The following is a 19093-nucleotide window of genomic DNA, read 5'->3' as shown; positions in this document are numbered from 1 at the left end:
TGGAACCAAAAAATGTCGTGGAATGGTCCAATCTCATCAATCAAATATGGGTAGATCAACCCCAAGAATACATAGACAATGTGATAAACAGCATGGAACGCCGCATCCAACAGTGTATGGAGAGAAACGGCGCACTAACAGACAATTGACTTGCATATTCTTAAACTTTGGTATCCAAAATACGTGTATGTAAAATATCTTTAAAGTTGATTGAAAAAATGTTTACTTATGTGAAAAGTCGCATTTTGTCTGCTCTTTACTGTATGTACCATCCATAAAGAGAACCAAAGAAAAACACTCAAATAATCTGAACATTGTTTTTAGTAGATATCATTTAAATTTAAATTGAATAACTTACCATAACTGACTGGAAACACTGTTGTTGATAATTATTACAATCAATTATAGTCATTCAATCTTTGTTGTTATTTCATCGTTAGATAGCATACTTATGTATTTGTTTGTCACCACCCATTCTCGAAATCTGAACTGTACACTCTCAGGGCCTAGGTATCATGTTCTGACTGCTCATCTTCCTTTGGCGCACTGTTATCAATCAGCTCCACAGTTATTTGCACCCTTGACTGACACATACTTCCTTTGTCATAATCACCACATTGTATTGAATTAATATCTTCTTCTTCCGCTTTAGGATTGTCTCCTTTCGCATCAACAGTACCATTCCTTATCAAAGGAATACCTTTTAGGAGAATTTCTTCTGTCTTTTCATTCGATATTTCTCTTGTATATTTCTTCATTGTATCCTCTAATGGCGTTTTGCTTGTCTCCTCAAGGCCAAAGCATGACCATGCTGTAAAGGACATAAAAATTCCCATGGCGACGAAAGGTGGCAACAGATCGTCCTTGGAACCCTTACAAAGGAAAAAGGTCGCTGAAAAGGTTACAGGCTTTACACTGCTCATAGTAATAGTGCAGCTTTTCAGGCAAGGAAAAACAAGATAAGTTCTCAGTAGAGATTGATTTGAAATATTTAACAAAAAATAGAATGGTTGAGATCATCTTGTCTAGTCATCTTTTCCAAATTGAGCTAATTTCAAAAAATATGCAGAACTATCAGATTTTGACAGATGTCATGTTTACATTTTGGCTACCACCCTGTCATCACCCGTTCAAGTTAGTTTGCTATAGAGATATATCTAACAGGTGTTGTCCCGTCACAGTGGTGTGTTACAAAATATAGTATGACCAGAAATTATTGAGAATTTTAGGAATATGTTTAATTGGATTTCTAGTATAAACAGCTTTGACCAGCTATCAAGTGCTTGGTTTCATTCAAGAGAGACAACTCCGTTAATCCTTTTTTCATTAGTGTGTGAGGGGCGGTGGGGTAGCCTAGTAGTTAAAGCGTTGGCTCGTCACGCTGAACACCCGGGTTCGAATCCCCACATGGGTACAATGTGTGAAGCCCATTTCTGGTGTCCCCCGCCGTGATGTTGCTGGAATATTGCTAAAAGCGGCCTAAAACCAAACTCAGTCAGTCAGTCAGTCAGGCATTAGTGTGTGAAGAGTTATCCCCCCTTTGTTTACTTGCTAGCAGACAACATTTTCAGTGATCCTCAGTATGGATGATTTAGAGAAGAGGAAGTTGATTTTAGAGTATTATAACAAGGACATCAGATCAGCTCAAGTGATTTCAAGTAGAACAGGCATCCCTTTGTCCACTGTTTATCGTGTTTTGAAAAATATTGCAAATGGATATGGCATTGAGCACCAGGGAGGCGCAGGTAGGCATTTGATACGTGAGTAATGAGTGAAAAAAATTACGATCTTAAATTCTCAATAATTTCTGGTTGTACTGTACATTTCGTAATGTGTGAAAAAGAAAACCGTATTGTTATTGAAAACCTTTTTCTGTTGATAGATTGGCTTGATATAAAGACATATATTTCCTTACCAAAGAAAATATCTGAGCTGCCATAATCCCTCCAATTCTCGCAACTGTGTTTAGACCAGCAAGTGCCAAGTTTCTGAAATAGGTGATGAAGTCTTCTAATATCCGTTTATAAACTGATTTACAATACATATGCAATACATATCTTTGCCACTATATTCATGTAACACAGGGGAGATTTTCGTTTGAACCGCCTTGGGTAATTTACTTGAAATAAAAGGACACAATAATGCCCCAAAACAGACGGAGGACAAACGAAAGCAAGGTAAATTGAAAAGAAAAAAAGTCTTGTTAAATTCTCTTAAGTCTTGTGTATATTTAACCATCACTCTTTCCAGCAAAACTTTCTACAATTCGTGTCTGTGAAAGAAATTTGCAATCGTGCTTTAAATTCGTACAATTTATGCCGAAGAAGACAAGTTTTTAACTGCCACAGATTAGATTTCTAAAATACACGTCATCAGTGGATTATTATTCCAGTTTTTAAACGTTTTAACTCAAATTTCTTTTAAACAAATACAATCTTGTACAAATATTCTTTGAGCGCTGAGTACAGTTAATTGTTTCATATGTATATATCATCGCTTCTTATAGATATGTATGAGTGAGTGAATATTGGTTAACGCCGCATCAGCAATTATTTGCGGCAAGAAATGGTATTTGTGTTGCAGTATATTAATAATAATAATAAAAGGGATGCTAAAAATCATTTATATTAATCATAATAAAAGTGATGCTGAAAAGCATTAAAATGTCAGTCAAATATGACATTCAAGGGTAGAAACTGGCTGCTGTGTAGATATTTATGACTGAAAATATATCATATCATAAATCAAAGTGTGAGATAAAGTTCAGGTCATGAGTTAATTATAGAAAAGTCATTCACATTCCTTCGTATTTTTCTGGGCGGTGGGGTAGCCTAGTGGTTAAAACGTTGGCTCGTCACGCCGAAGACCCGGGTTCGAATCCCCACATGGGTACAATGTGTGAAGCCCATTTCTGGTGTCCCCCGCCGTTCTGGAATATTGCTAAAAGCGGCGTGAAACCAAAACTCAGTCAGTCAGTCAGTCGTATTTTTCTATTCTCTCTCTATTCCTTTTCTAACCAAAACCGTACATATGCATCTAGAGAATAATCACAAATACATGCAATTTCGCTTTGTCGAGTTCTGTCCCTTTGCCATGCAAGGAACCGCTGCTCGTGAGTTTCGTTAATAACTAGTCACCTTCAGCATAACGATCCATTTGTTATTTCTAATCGTATCACCTGACAACAGTAGGGAACTGTTCACTTGACAACGCCAGAGCCAATAACCATGCACTGATGTTGAATAATTTGGCGGAGATTGCAAATCCATTTTCTAGCGGCACTTTGATATCTGTGGGAGCTGCAAAAAAAGTACACCTTGCATGTGTTTTCCACATTTTCTGCCTTAAGGACAATTGCCTTTCCTCAAACATAAACACCATTGCCAGTAATTGTATACCATATCACTTCCATTCGTTATATTCTTTTCGAAAAATTTATGCTTTCATTGAACTACTTAATCAATTTCACACAAATATTCCATCGTTATGTTTCCAACAAACTCTATTTTTTAAACAAAACCAGCAGTACAAACATAAGTCACCAAGCAGTGTTTACTCACCTAGCTTTGTTACTATGGCAACACCAAAACAGGCAACAGCTGAGAGCAAGAACAGTATAGCGCACGCCCAACGCCGACTGAACCTGTGTGTCCATAAAAGACCCAAGTTCTAACAGTAAGCCTTTCAACATGTGTCAGTTATCACGCGAACATGTATGTTAACTGTTTTAACATGCACTGCACACCAGTATAGTATATTTAACCTTATGACATATATACACAAAGAACTTAATCAAGCACCCCCTGTATTTTTTTCAACACGTACATAAAACCTCACGTGGTAACAATGATGGAAAAACATTTTTTTCTGACCCGTATAATGCTTTGACTCATAAAAAACGACCAAATGATTGGAATCCATGTTGATTCTATTATCATAATTGATCCTTTTAAAGAAAAAACACTGATCTTCATACAAAACCATGTCTGTACAAGTATGGCCCTGGAATGTATAATGTTGAATTTATTGGTGAATGTTAACATTCAAGATGTCATTTTGCATGTCTTACACAGTTCAAGGGTTATAACCGAGAGTAACCTCCATGTGACTGTATGACAGCCAGCACTCTCCTCCTCATACCCCCTGTCAGCCTCCTGATCCTCCGAAGTGGCAGTCTACGCCATTCCTTAAGTAAAGCAGCTTCCAATTGGGCCAGGTTCTGTACAGAAGGATCCCTTTGTTGCACACGACGACCAATCATGTCCCAGATATGCTCCAAAGGTTCAATCATGATATATGTCAGGGGGTGCTTCACAAGTTCCTTGTGTAAATGTCTTTTTGTTTCTACAAATGTTATTTAAAAATTGTATGCTGTCAAAGTTGCATCATTAGTTTTCCTTATGCTTTAAGTTTGTTTTATGCAAATAGAATACATGAACTGGTTGCCGAGTGAGGCTCAGATGCACTGTGTGTCAGTTGAAGAACTGCAGTGTCTTACATGCTTACACTGAGACCATGAAGAGCTGTACGAGAGCCATCGGAACCTCCAGAAGCCCCATGATCAGCAGGTTCAGATAGAAGTCGCCTGACAGGTTGTTCACACCAAACGAAATGGCATAGTACACGATGGACAGAGAGAACCTTAAAGAACAGACATGTAGAGGTTTAAATATACGAGTGGTCATTCTGATGCTCACGATGATACTAGTGATGATCATTGAACGTCTAAATGTTGAATCTTTGCAATATGTGGATAATAGCGATGACATTAGACTGCAGATGATGATGATGAGGAGGATGTTAATAGGTTTAGGATGATGAGGAAGTCGACGACGATGATGGGAGACTGCATACATATGTGTAAGTAATACCAAATGTACAAAGTATTTACCAAATAAAACATGTTATCAGAGTTCTGGACCTCAGTTTCCTGGTTCGGATTAGATCTATGTAGGAATAGGATTTAGCTTTGACCCCTTCCGCCTTCTCTTCCTCGGCTATCAGCTCCAAGATGGACAGGTCTGGAACGGTCTTCTTGTTGAACTTCGCAATCCTGTTAGCGACGCGCCTCGCCTCCTCAAGACGTCCTTTCACAGCTAACCAGCGGAGTGACTCTGGCATTACACTTGGAGCAAATGTTGAATGTCGTGTCGAGTCAATAGGAATTACACTCACATACTGACTGAGCATTTTAGTCGTAACATGGAACTTATATGATAAATAGTATACACTACCACGTTAATGCATATCAATGAAAACTATACAGCTGTGAAGAAAATGGCACATATGATATAGTGTAAGGCCTCGTTTTCATGTATAGTGTGGTATCTCGTTATCTAACTTTACGCTTTTATGGAGAGGCAAACCTTTGCATGGTTACAATTGGATTCACCACTGTGGAGAGTTGTGCATGTCACTTTGACCTTATATTGGCGTATTCATTAAAGTGAGCTTTGTTCAGTAAAAGCTATCCTTATATCCAATTCCCTCGGGGAATATCAAGTACAACACCTAGTCCACAGATGATTGTGTATATGCATTTCTTAAATAATTCACTTACAACCATGTCAGCAGCAAGGGAATGTTGAATGCAGCGATTGCTAGATGTAGCCACTTCCAGTTCCGGAGGATCCAACTAAAAACAGCAAATAGCACTATACCAAGGGACCAGGACGGGATCGTGGCACACACCCCTCGCCATTTCTTTCCCACAAATTCCAATTGGTACAGGAAGCAGCATGACAGTGTCATTCCAACCGCCAGTCCGATGATGACTCGGATCACAGTAAACATGACCCAGGACACAGAGAAAGAAGCTGTGAGGTTGCTGATGGTGCTCAAGACCAGTCCACCGTAGACCACCTTCTTCCGACCGTATCTGTCAGCGCAGTAGCCTGCAATTATGCTGCCGAAAAGGACACCAACCATTTGTATGGAGATAATGATATCACTGACCCACCTCTTGCCACATACGAGGTTCCACTGAAATAGCCGGAAGAATAAACAGGCAAGTCATAATATATTTAATCTAACGGATGTTATATTTCGGATTACACTTTCTTGCCGTGTTCGAATCCCGGATGGGACTCAACCCCACAAAAGTACTAGAATCAGTACTTTACTGAGAAAGAGTAATCCCAAATTTGGCATAAGTTACATTTGACCACTTTCCAAATGGCATTGTGTATTCATAATATATTTAATGTTTCGGTTCACCTTAGAAGTGGTCTTTTCACACCATACCACAAATCTATGTATCAAAACAAAAAAGACGGTATCTGCCCAAACAAGATGCTATGATACTATATTGATATTATTTAAGTTAGTGACTGAGGTATATTTCATGCCAATTTAGAATATATATATATATATGAGTTATATCAAAGCAGGTCGGCTTACTGTGAAACAAATACCCAAGTGACACAGGTCCTGGATGTATGTCTGGTTTATAAAATTAACGAACACCATATGATGCTGGCAAACCATTAAACACCATAGGATGCTGTTACATTAGAGTTGATCGAGGATTAAATCCAGACTTAGAGGAATTAAATTCTGGAAACTATGGAGACCAAAGGATCACCCTTGCCCCCTATTCTACTGGATGCAATTTTACCATTGAAAGATTGTACGACTTACCTCTGATACTATGGTTACCGTTTCGGACTCAAATATTCTCTGACAAGTCTCATTCCACTGACAATTTTGGTAACTGCCATTTGTGAAAATGGCGGCGTCATCCTGATCACGTGACTCGCACCACCAATCGGGTTCAACCCCTGCGAATGCCATTGTCATCATAGATGGAGCGGTAAGGGCTTTACACAGTGCGAGAACACAGACGATGCATCTCTGATAGCGACCAAAACTGCCGAGATCTTCGATGAGACTCTCGAGATGCATGGTACAAAACGGAGGATTCGGATCAGGGCAGATTGCTGATACAGTTTGACCCTGAAAGAGATGTGTGTTGCTTATTTTTATTTGTTCTGCAGGTACAGGATAGGCTCTCCATTTCGCGAACAAATGATGTAATCCCTATGTGATGGTAATCCGTAAACACATGTTCACAATGAATTGTACAATATACGCAGCTTTCACCGTAGTTTTTCTTATATGACTATGAAACGTTTCTTCGTTTCTGTCTACTCTGTCTACTTTCGGAGTTCCAGTCGAATTACATCATGTCTTTTCTCAATTTGTTTTGAATAGTCAGACGAAGTTTATTACTATACTTTATTACATTCGCTTACATTGGATACATTCGCTTACATTGGATACATTTTAACACGCTTACATTGCTTACATTGGATACATTCGCTTACATTGGATACATTTTAACATGCTCAATTATATCTAATTTTGCACCACTGGAAGCGCTCGTGAATCTCCAACATTCCAAGTATACGAAAATCAGTTATCGCCATCTCTGATGCGTAACACCGAATCGAGGTTTAATGGGTGCCTATATTTCGCCAAATAGTTCAATGTCTTACATTATTTCTCAACAAAATATAGTTTCTTAGAATACATTATTTTACTTTGAAAAATTTGTTTGAAACTTACAAATTAAAATGACACATTTTCTGACTGACCATATCAAATATAAACACAGTTGGATCGAATTGAATGGGACCTACGACCCTAGATATTTAAAACAACAACAATTGTAAACACAATTCAAAAGGACCAAGCATTTACCTCAAGACAGCCGTTTGTTAGCCAAAACAGTGTTTGGCTGTGCATGTGCAGTAAACGCTCCAAAGTCTTTTCAGAAATCCCAAACAGGTTTTATCGCTTAACTGGCATACAAACATATCGCAATGAACCACTGAATGTGCAAATGAATATTGTGGGTACACGGTACATACTGTGATGAAGAGGCTTCGTTGCCAGGAACGTGGCAAGCTGGCTTCACTTCCTACAGGTTTAGGTTTTAACTATGGCCAGACCGAGATCGTAATTGAATTACATTTCGGAATATTCTTAAAGGGACAGTCCCATGAAGGTTTTGGTAGCGTGGTGTTCAATTAGGTTAAACCACCAGCAAGGTTATGGACATTGAAGTCCAAAGGAGACTCCAAATTTCTTAAATATGGCACATCATAAAAAGAAATGTAAAATAGTTTGTGTGTGCTGTTCCTTGATTCCCCGACCTATCTTTTAACTTCCTCTTTGGATTAATTACAATAAATAACAAAACTTCAATGAATAGTAAGTGCATGTGCGTAACAAGATCTTTAAATATTTCTCTCGGCCGAAATCATTTTCAGAAATTGCTTTGTAAAGAAATTTAATATTCGATTTAAATTATCTTTTTTAATCTCAAGCCTTGTGGAACAAAGATTCCGTAAAACTAAGTGAGAATCGTTAATTTAGTACTCCATGTGCTATATAAAATAAACATTATTCATGGAATGATAGAAATTACTTGACTTTTGTATGTAGCTTACAGTCCAGGAGAAGATCTTTAATGTTGTCTTTCTTCAACTGTTCTAATTGTTGTATATTTATAGAGGACTGGTCCTATCGACTGGAGTCGTGTAGATTGTCAGGTTTGTGTTATTCGTCACGGAGTAGCGATTCCTGCCTCTGCATATTGCAATTGTGAAGGTCCGGGTTCTATACGGTGACGTTTAATAATGGTCATCATAAAAACAACAATAACACGGTGTGTACATCTACCGAAAATTCTTTGCTGCATTCATATATTTATATCTGTGAAAAAAATAATATACAAATGTAGACTTAAGAAAATCTGGAGCTAAGAATTGAACGCTTGCAAAGAGGTCAAGGCCACAAATACTTTTGCAATGTTCTTTTTGTGTTGTTGTTGATTGGACGAAACAAAAACAAATAAGAGTATTGACGAAGCAAGAAATTTAGAGTGCAGAAAACCTCACTCACCCTTTCATGTTCATACAGTCATTTTGATGAGAGGCATCATCTTAGAATAGCAACAAAACTCATTTGGTAGTTCCAAATGGCGTTCTCGATGTGGCGTTCATTGATGGCGTTCTCGATGTGGCTCAAGACAGTCTGTTTGCTGACTTGTCGTTATTGCTAAGTTATATCAGCATATGAGTTCGGATTAATTCTGGCCAGGGATATATAGTGATGTAGAGACTTGCTGTAGAGAAGTGTAAGCCCAGTCAGTGATGTGTATCAATACGAGGTTCCCGGGGTCTTTCCACTGACCATTGTCACAATAGCTCTAATTAAGTATTTATATACTCAGCAGCAAAAGAAACCGTAAGTACGAATTCAAAATTAGATGGGCACTGTAATCATATCATTACAGAAATGGACATAATAAGCGGAACAAAAACATTTTTTGACTCATCAGTGAATAACTCAGCACAATTCCAAGACATTACGTGAACGTTTGCAGTTTGCAGTATCTAGTGTGACCACCACGAGCGGCAATAACTGCAGCACAGCGTCTATGCATGGGGTGCACCAATCGATTGATGAAGGCCATTGGCACCTTGAACCGCACTCTGAGAAAGGCCTGGAGCAATAACTCAGCTGTGTTCGGCCTTGGTATGACATTATTAAGTCTCGTCTGAATTTCATCCCAAAGATGTTCGATTGGGTTTAAATCAGGACTAAGGGCTGGCCACTGCATAATGTTGACACCGTTCTGCTGTAGGAAGTCCCGGCAGTATGGGTATTATCATGCTGGAAAATGTTGTTCCGGTGACGCTCGAAATGTGGTATGACGTGGGGTCTGAGAGCTTGGTCGATGTAGCGCACCGCTGTGATGCCGCCTCCTCTCCCTTGACCAAGGTTCTGAAACACCAAAGGACCCACTCTCTGGTTCAGGCCTATTCCACCCATGATTCTTGCACCTCCCCATGAGTCTCTTTCCATAACACATTGGTCTGAGTAACGCTGGCCACGTCGTCGCCATATTCTTGTTCTGCCATCTGCAGTTGATACGCAGTACCGACTCTCATCTGTGAACAGAACAGTTCTCCATTGCCTGTATCGCCAGTTTTGGTGTTGTAGGGCAAACTGTAGACGTTCACGCCGGTGAGGATAGGTCCACGGTAAGGTCTACGTCAATGGAGGTTCCCGCTGTTAAGACGTCGGCGTACTGTATCAGTACTGATTGGTCTTCCGTGTGTTCCCACTGTCTGCCGTGCTGTTTCGGATGCCTGCATGAAGGGATTCTGTACATGCTGTCGCACAACATGGCGGTCTTGTCGTCTTGTGGTCACCCTCGGTCTGCCAGTACGGGGGCGATCATTTGTGGTGTTTGTGGCCCAGAAACGTTGCTGCAGCCTGTAGATTGTCCGGACGTTGACCTGGAAGTGATTGGCAACGGCTTGTGCAGTGTGGCCAGTTTCAAGTCTTCCTAGTGCCTGGTTCCTCTGGGCTGTCGTGAGTCGCGGCATCCTGCTGACGTTGTAATGTGAATGTTTCAACAAGGTTTGGAGGTGCATTTTATAGGGCTGGTCATTGTGCACAGCAAGTGCAGCATGAGTTGCATGAAAAACATGGAGAACACCGTACCATCTCCGAGATCAGGTTGCGTTTTGGGGACCATTTCCTGGGTTCCATTCTGAGTTTGGGAAGGAATGTCTTTGCTCAGGTAAAGTTGGAGATGTTGTCAAAAATATACAATCAAAACATTAAATGAGTTTGAAGTTATCCGTTTCTGCGAAGGAAAATTCCAAACTGACGTTTCTTTTGCTGCTTAGTATATATGACAGGGGTACAAAAATGGCAATTAGCCTGTTCAAGGGATGAATATCATGCCCATATTATTCTATCAAGTTATGCCTTATAGGAGGTATCCGTATACAGTTGTGGAGCAAGAGTGAAGCACCACATGATGACGATGACAACAACAATGGATATTGGTTATTAATGCTTCAAGCCAACTGTTCATGGGGTGGAACAAAATTATACATTGTTGATAAAGTTAATTAGCAATGATAGCTGCAGTGCTCTGTTGCTTCATCAGTTAGGCTAGCCGGATGGGATCAGAAATCTTTGATCTCTGTTGACTGAGAGCTTGTGTTGACGGATTTGTACTGCTCCTGACAGTGTGGTGAAGTGCTAGAGGTTTTTTAGCCAATATTTCAAGATTGTCCAACTAGATGTTCTGTCTTCTAAAACGCCAATCAATGGAGACGTGGCAATTAAGGCCATCAACAGCCTCGGTCGACATCACCCATCAACTCGCCCGCTGGTAGAGCTATCCGCCATACTGCCTCCCCAAGGCTTGAAAGGGAAAGATTCAACATCACCGGAACATAACCGTCATCTCCTGATTATCACTGACCACATCAACCAGCTGACAAACACACTCAAGACAGGTTTCTTCAAATCACTCCGCTCAGTTCACACCAAAAAGAGCTTTGAAGACTATTGCGCCAGCACAAAGTCTTGACATTAGCACTGAGACCAAAAGGACCGATTGATGGTTGTTGCTATTATTATGTGTGCTGATGTTATTCATAAAATGACAATAACAAGACAGCAATTCACACAAATATGTGTTGTCACGATGTATATTCTATATCCGAACATCGATCTTTGTCTTATCTGTGTGCATGAACATTCAAAGAAATCGTTATAGAATAGAAAAGAAGGCCCATATGCGCAACCAAATAAACCCACTGCTTTGCTTGAAAGGCCAAGGAGTAGATAATAACATCAGGCTATGAGAAGGCTCACTCTGAGGGCGTGGGTTCGAATCCCGGATGGGACAAAACACAAAAAGAAGTAGACATCGCACCTTACCAAGAAAGTGAATTCTAAAACGACAGAAATCGTTATAGAATAGAAAAAGAAGGTCTACATGCGAAACCTTAGCCTAACATTAGGCTATGAGAAGGCTCACTCTCAGGGCGTGGGTTCGAATCCCGAATGAGACATAACACCAAAAGAAGTAGATATTTTACCTTACAAAGAAAGTGAATTACTAAAAATGGATACAAGAGTTCGTCACTTTACAAAACGCTCAGTGAAACGTGTGACGAAAAGTGCGTTTGATCCCGCACTGTGAAGCGTGAACCGCGTGTTTATTTCAGCGTGCAGGTCATTGACAGCCAGCTGGTGTCGTCTGCTTGACTTCATTATTGCGCAGTCAACGTAATGGATCGCAAATCCGCCAAATTGAGCAATGGGGAACGATAAAGGATTGTAAAAATATCAAACATATTCGAAATCACTCAAACTTACAAGGTTATTTGCCATACCTATATGTAGGACAACCATAAGCAGTGTTATCAGAAAATATGGGCGATTAGGCTTGGTAGATGGTGCAGTGAGAGTGGAAGAAGTCTTTTCGAATTATATATGAGACAGAACTCTCATGGGTCAATAAATAAACAGAAAAACAATTTTACAGGAAGTTACTTAACACTTTAACTTAACGAAGAATACATCCCAAATAGGCATGTCAGTGGGACAGATTGGTCGGTACAGTTTCCAGATCTCAATACCATACAGAACATTTGGATAAACATCAAAGAAGTCCTCAAACGCAGGTCCAAACTCTCAGTTCCTCCGCTGAACATTTCGTGACTACCAATGGCATTTGATCAATGTCGGTCTAGGAGTACATTCGCCACTTGTATTCTCACAATTCCAGCCACGATGCCTTAAGTAAACCTTATATCGGGCAATCTGGTCAAACTTTAGTGTAGCTCATTGATCATTTCTTTTAAACTTTGATTCTTCAAAGATGCAAGTTTTGTAGACAAACAGATTCCATATTGAAATTGTACAATCAAGCTTGTGATTATAACTTTACTAAGGAGAAGACGAACGATTATAGTCAAGCAGTTTACTGTCAGTGGTGTTGTGGACTTGCATGTGATGATGGTTGACCTTTCTAACAATCGCCCTCCTGACTTTGAGTGATTCCTTACTGGATGGATTGTACATTTTCTTGATGTAAGTCGTGACCGACGATACGTTGCTGCTTTATTGTTACATAATTATAGGGGTGGTGGGGTAGCCTAGTGGTTAACGCGATTGCCCGTCACGCGGAAGACCCGGGTACAATATGTGAAGCCCATTTGTGGAGTCCCCCGCCGTGATATTGCTGGAATATTGCTAAAAGCCGCGTAAAACAAAACTCAATTAATCAATACATAATGATAATGTGTATAACGATGCAAAGGCGGCCGCAATACAATAGAAATTCAGCGAGCAAGATATGTTTGATGGATGTGTCTATCTTACTTCTCTTTAACCAGCTTTGTAGCTGTTGGTGGTCAATCTGGCAAATATTTATGTCTTCTATTCTTTACTGTTTGCCTGCGGATGAACGGTACTTGATCAAAACGTTAACATGAATATTTCAATTCCATTTATGATTAGTTAACTAATGTTGGTATATGACCATACACTGTTGGTATATGACCACACACTGTTGGTATATGACCGTACACCGTTGGTATATGACCATACACCGTTGGTATATGACCATACACCGTTGATATATGACCATACACCGTTGATACATGACTGTTGATATATGACCATAAACCGTTGGTATATGACTGTATATGACCATACACCGTTGGTATATGACCATACACCGTTGGTATATGACCATACACTGTTGGTATATGACCATACACCGTTGATACATGACCGTTGATATATGACCATAAACCGTTGGTATATGACTGTATATGACCATACACCGTTGGTATATGACCATACACCGTTGGTATATGACCATACACTGTTGGTATATGACCAGGTGTTGACAACATGAATACGTGCAAACACCTAGTTGCGGGTACAGCAACGTGCAGTAGACTTGGACAAAGTACTGTGACTATGTGTCCCAGTCCACCGCGCTGTGAATGGGTACCTCGTAAATATGGGAAAGGCCACATTTACTCGGTGCGCCTAGTGGCTGCAAGAGTTGTATGATCCCCAGGGAGTTGAGATTGATAATACAATGTGCCATTTGAGCAGGTGATCTGGATACATAAATATATAAAAATATATATAACATGAGTCAAACTGTATACCTTCATATAACTACGTCTACACCTACTTCGTAACGACGTTTAGTCCTGCAACTTTCAAATTTTACAGTATTACAGTGCCATCTTTGCCCAAAGTACCTATAGAAATATTGTCAATTATTAACGTAGCAATAATACAGTTGTAGTTGGGCAACCGTATTGAATACGCAAATTCAATTCCTAATTTCTTCTGCCATTTTGCCTTTGAATTGGTTGAACTATCACGCTGCATTTGTGCATAATAAGTACATCAATGCGAAGTTGTTTTGAATAAATGAATAAAATCCCATCCGTGAAGTTTGTGGTTTATTTACGTACTATTCTGTTACTGGAAATCTTTTTTGTCAATTGTACTGAATTCGCATGTTTTTCTTTTTATAAAATGTCCACACAATGTATTGTTCTTATTGTGGAAAAGGTCACGGGTGTTATGTTATAAAAAAAACATAAACATCATTTGACAGCGGATATGTCACAAAACCCCTACATCCAATTACAACTATATCCCAGTTCCCCTACAATTACTTCAAACAACAGACGCGGCATTTACCCGTCTCGCATAATGCATGAGCTCATCCAAAGGAGTGATTGCAAAAAAATAAGGTCTAGAGTAAGGATGGGCTTAAGGGGATGCGGGGAGATTGAGAAAAGCTTACGGATTTTTTTATGAATTAAAGGAAGTTGCTTAGTTGTTTTTGTTGCTGAATGAAGCATGAATGGTGAGAAGACAACTTTCATAAAAAAAACAAAATAACAGCTGCGCGTATGTTGAAATTCACTGTTATAAAAATAGAAAGAAACAATTAGTACAGTAAGAAACTGAGATGAGACGATTTACAATTGAGATGGCTTGGTTTAGTATATAGATACATGAAACAGACTGCCATGACATCAACACGGCTGGTCTTCGCTGGATTATGGGAGGTTACCGTTTGTTTCCGATTGTTTCAGAAAAGAATGACATTTTTCAGTGAAAACATCGCATGCATTATGCAAGGAAGATGCATTACATATTTTCAGAACATAAAATTATACGTGAAGAAGAAAGGATAGCTTTATCCAATGTCGACAGCTGTGCATGTTGTGAAAGAAGAACTGCTCTTTGGAGTTCCACAGGGATCAGTCCTTGGTCCGATCCTGTTCACAATGTACACTTAACCTCTTTGGGCTGTCGTTCGAAAACATAATCTGCAATTCCATCTGTATGCTGACTGACTGACTGAGTTTTGGTTTTACGCCGCTTTTAGCAACATTCCAGCAACATCACGACGGGGGACACCAGAAATGGGCTTCACACATTGTACCCATGTGGAGATTCCAACGCTTTAACCATTAGGCTACCCCACCGCCCCCCATCTGTATGCGGATGACACCCAATTGTACATATCTTTTAGACCACAAAGTAAACCATCAGTTGAGTTCTCCTTTGCTGTGATATCTCAATGTGTTTCTGATATCCGTGAACTTTTTGAAGCTAAATGTCGAAAAGACGGAGCTTCTCATTTTCAGTCAAAAATCCAATTTGCAAAATCAAAGTAAAAAGGCTCGCAATCTTGGAATAATTCAGGACTCTGTTTTTTTCGCTTGAAGACCTTGTGCTTGTATACAACGCTGTTCACGGTATCGGCCAATCGTACATCAACGACCATTCTCTTCCCACAGAGGTTACTCCTGTCATATCTTCCTACGCAACCTCTGTTCTAATACGGCCCTTTCATGGTGTGAGCGTTCAAGACTCGTGGTTGGAGGCAATCAGATTTAGTTGTGCAATCAGCGACGTTGTTTCAAAGGTGATCATTCGCAAGGCCTCGGTAATATCTGTATGCTTCGAGAAAACTAAATCTCTTCCCCTGCGCGATGCGCAAACGTTTTATTCTAGACAGAACTCAGTCATGTTATGGCGGATCAGTGGCGTCTCCATCGCCCTTGTTGACAACGGCCAAGCTAGCCATTAAACGTCTTGTGTGTAATATCCACACAAGTCCCCGGCAGATGGGGGATATTTGCGGCCTCTCATTTGCTTGTGTTAGTTAAGTTGAATCTAAGTCGATGTAACACGTGTTCTGATTGGATAGAAAGAAGGGAGATAATTCGTGTTGCGATCTTTTGCCGCTAGGGGATTTTACCAGAACCGGGAAATATGGCCGTATTAGAACAGAGGTTCGTAGGAAAATATGACAAGTAACCTCTGTGGGAAGAGAATGATCAACGACTTGATTTAGTTCCCATCAGCCATCCCGTTCCCTACGTTCTAGTAGTGCCCAGCTACTAGTTGTGCCGTGTACGAGGACGAAGACATTTGGAGACAGATGTTTTGCAAAAGCAGATCCTATGCTTTGGAACAACATCCAATTGTGCATTGCAAGTGCAGAGGAAATCTGTACATGTAAGAGAATGTCTTTTTAAAGACATATTAGAGTTCCGAGTGACTCTCTCCTTGTCAGGCTCATGCGAAAGTACCTTTGGGCAGGACACATCTGAATATTGGTGATATGTATGTATGTATGTATGTATGTATGTATGTGTGTGTGTGTGTGTGTGTGTGTGTGTGTGTGTGTGTGTGTGTGTGTGTGTGTGTGTGTGTGTGTGTGTGTGTGTGTGTGTGTGTGTGTGTGTGTGTGTGTGTGTGTGTGTGTGTGTGTATGTATGTATGTATGTATGTCGTAGTCGTGCTCAGCTGTTAAAGGCAAGCGAGAAAATGTGTTTTGACTTTGTAAGTATATGTAATCAATTAAATTAAAGTGTATATAGTAATCGCAATGATTTCAGATGTTGTGATCTGGTCATGTTTGTTCCGATGTTTCAATGTACTTCCGTTACTGTGTGTATTGATATCATGCTACTTCACGGAGATCACGCAATATGAAAGACCGAGAACCACTGTCAACCATATGGAATTGTGTCAGTGTTACTTGGGCTTAATGCATTTGAATTATATTATACTCAATTAAATTATTTCAAAGCAAAGTGACGAAACTTTATTTGGTCGTTTTATAGCATTCCTAGGTATTTGTTTGTTATCAAAACCCTTGAACTGTACACTAAAAGGACCTTGCTGTCGTGTTCTGACTTGAATTGATTGTTCGCCATTGGATGTTCTTAGTGGATTTGGACAGCCTCGTGGATACCTGCCTGATATCCGATTTAAGAAACTGCACAAAATAGAAACTTTCAAAACATCTGATAATTTTCTTTAATATGCATATTAGAAAGTTATTTATTTGAAAAGGTAACCATAGATTTTAGTTAACTTGCTTTTGACAATGATTACAATCAAGTGTTTGATATTTCACCGTTGATCCTTTATGACAATTCTATGTATTTGTGTATCAACACCGAGGCACTGAATCTGAACTGTATCCTCTTAGGGTCTAGATATTGTGTTCTGACTTGCAGAATGTATAAATCCCCCTTTGTTCTCCCCCTTCATCCTTCTGTGGTAAACAGGCATCAACCACTTCCACCGGCATCAACCACTCCCACCATTACTTTCACCTTTGACTGACAAATACGTCCTCTTTCTTCAGTACCACCACATGTTTTTAGAAACGTTCTACATTCTTCCGTTTCTGGTATGTCTTCATTCGCCCCAACACTGTCATTCATTGTCAGAGTAATATCCTTCGGAAGAAGACTTCCTTCAACCTCTTGATTTAACCTTTCTTGTGTATATTTCTTCATTGTGTCCTCTAATGCCTTTTTGCTCGTCTCCTCAAGACCGAAGCATGCCAATGCTGTAAAAGACATTAAAATTCCCATGGCGACGAAAGGTGGCATCAGATCGGTCTTGGAACCCGGGCAGAGGAATAAAATTTTGTTAAAGACAGGCTTTACATTGCTGATAGTAATAGTGCAGCCATATCAGGCAGGAAAAACAAGATGGTTATTCAAGTAGAGACTGATTTGACGAATCTAACGAATCGGAACGCTTGAAAATATATTCACCTTTCTTTGTCATATTTTATAAATTAAGCCATTAAGGTCATCTGTTCTTTAATTTTTGCTTTGACATAGATGAGTCTAACAACGTGGTATTTCAACAAATGTAGTCCCCTACAAGCGTTTGTTGCAAAATATATTTCGTAACGTCTTAGGGATAAAAACTATTGTTGCTTGTAGAGTGGTTGCATATATAGACTTAAATTTCTTTACCAGAGAGAATATCTGAGCTGCAACAATGCCTCCAAGTCTTGCAACTGTGTTGACACCAGCATATGCCAAGTTCCTGTAACAAGCCATGCCGTTTCAAATTATACAAATGATTTACAATATAGTCTAAACTGTAAAGTATCACAAATTATGTCAACAAATCACTTTTATTAATAAACGAGCACAACGATGTCTCAAAACAGGGGCAAAGTTCAACGAGTTTGTTTATGTCACTGAAAATTAAAAGAACTGTTTTCAAATCAGATTATGTCTGTTTTAACATCATTCATTTCCGTGTGTAAGTAGTAATCAATGTACATAGTATGGTTATTCGATTCACCTGACCACAGTTGGGAATTGTTCAAGTGACATCGTCGCAACCAATGCCCATGCACTGATGGTGGATAGTTTGGAGGAGATTGCAAATCCATTTTCTAGCGGCACTTTGATGTTGGCAGGAGCTATAACATGGTACAACATGTGTGTATTTACAGTAACTGGTGAATCATATCATAAAGATGTCAAAGTTTATATTCTTTATGTCTTGTTGATCCACTGCCAATAGCACGTTCCTGAAACTACTAACAGCATTGCCATCAATGCCATATTACTTCCCTTCAGCTTTACAATCATTCTCACCAAGCAGAACCAAGACAGACATGAATACTCACCTAACTTTGTTACAATGGCAACACCAAAACAGGCTACAGCGGAGAACAACAGTGGTATGGCGCACGCCCAGCGTCGACTGAACCTGTGTGATCATAACGACACCCGAGTTCTGACAATAAACTTGTGCACATGATTAGGCAAGTGGACTCACGTTAATGGCTGGCCAATTTTTCTGTTACAGTCGAATAAAGCCCAACTAAGTTGGACAATAATACACATACTAACTATTGGAACACATATGGATTTTACATCGACTGGGAATCGGCAGC

At 39.7% G+C, this 19093-nt stretch overlaps 1 protein-coding gene across 1 annotated transcript; it reads right to left on the bottom strand.

Annotated features, from left to right (window-relative positions):
• Positions 1-303: 303 nt before the first annotated feature.
• Positions 304-7933, bottom strand: LOC124287240 (organic cation transporter protein-like). The gene is made up of 9 exons (XM_046723740.1): positions 7872-7933; positions 6640-6954; positions 5561-5982; positions 4892-5125; positions 4507-4641; positions 3561-3643; positions 3179-3299; positions 1916-1988; positions 304-872 (listed from the first exon to the last, which is right to left on the bottom strand). Exons 2-9 carry the CDS (start codon positions 6901-6903, stop codon positions 507-509), a joined length of 1698 nt encoding a protein of 565 aa, XP_046579696.1. The 5' UTR covers positions 6904-6954; positions 7872-7933; the 3' UTR covers positions 304-506.
• Between the last annotated feature and the right edge of the window lie 11160 nt (positions 7934-19093).

This window comes from Haliotis rubra, unplaced genomic scaffold, assembly GCF_003918875.1.
Source record: "Haliotis rubra isolate DU_JTF1 unplaced genomic scaffold, ASM391887v1 Scf4, whole genome shotgun sequence".
Classification (NCBI taxonomy): domain Eukaryota; kingdom Metazoa; phylum Mollusca; class Gastropoda; order Lepetellida; family Haliotidae; genus Haliotis; species Haliotis rubra.
This window is presented reverse-complemented; position numbering and strand designations above follow the sequence as displayed.

What these genes read in the sequence shown, in the direction of transcription:
- LOC124287240 (XM_046723740.1), bottom strand. Translation starts at nt 6,903, where the DNA reads ATGCATCTCGAGAGTCTCATCGAAGATCTCGGCAGTTTTGGTCGCTAT. An exon ending in CCCTTGCTGCTGACATGGTT is followed by an intron (nt 5,126 to 5,560) that starts GTAAGTGAATTA and finishes ATTTGCTCCAAG; the next exon opens with TGTAATGCCAGAGTCACTCC. An exon ending in TGCCATAGTAACAAAGCTAG is followed by an intron (nt 3,300 to 3,560) that starts GTGAGTAAACAC and finishes CTTTTTTTGCAG; the next exon opens with CTCCCACAGATATCAAAGTG.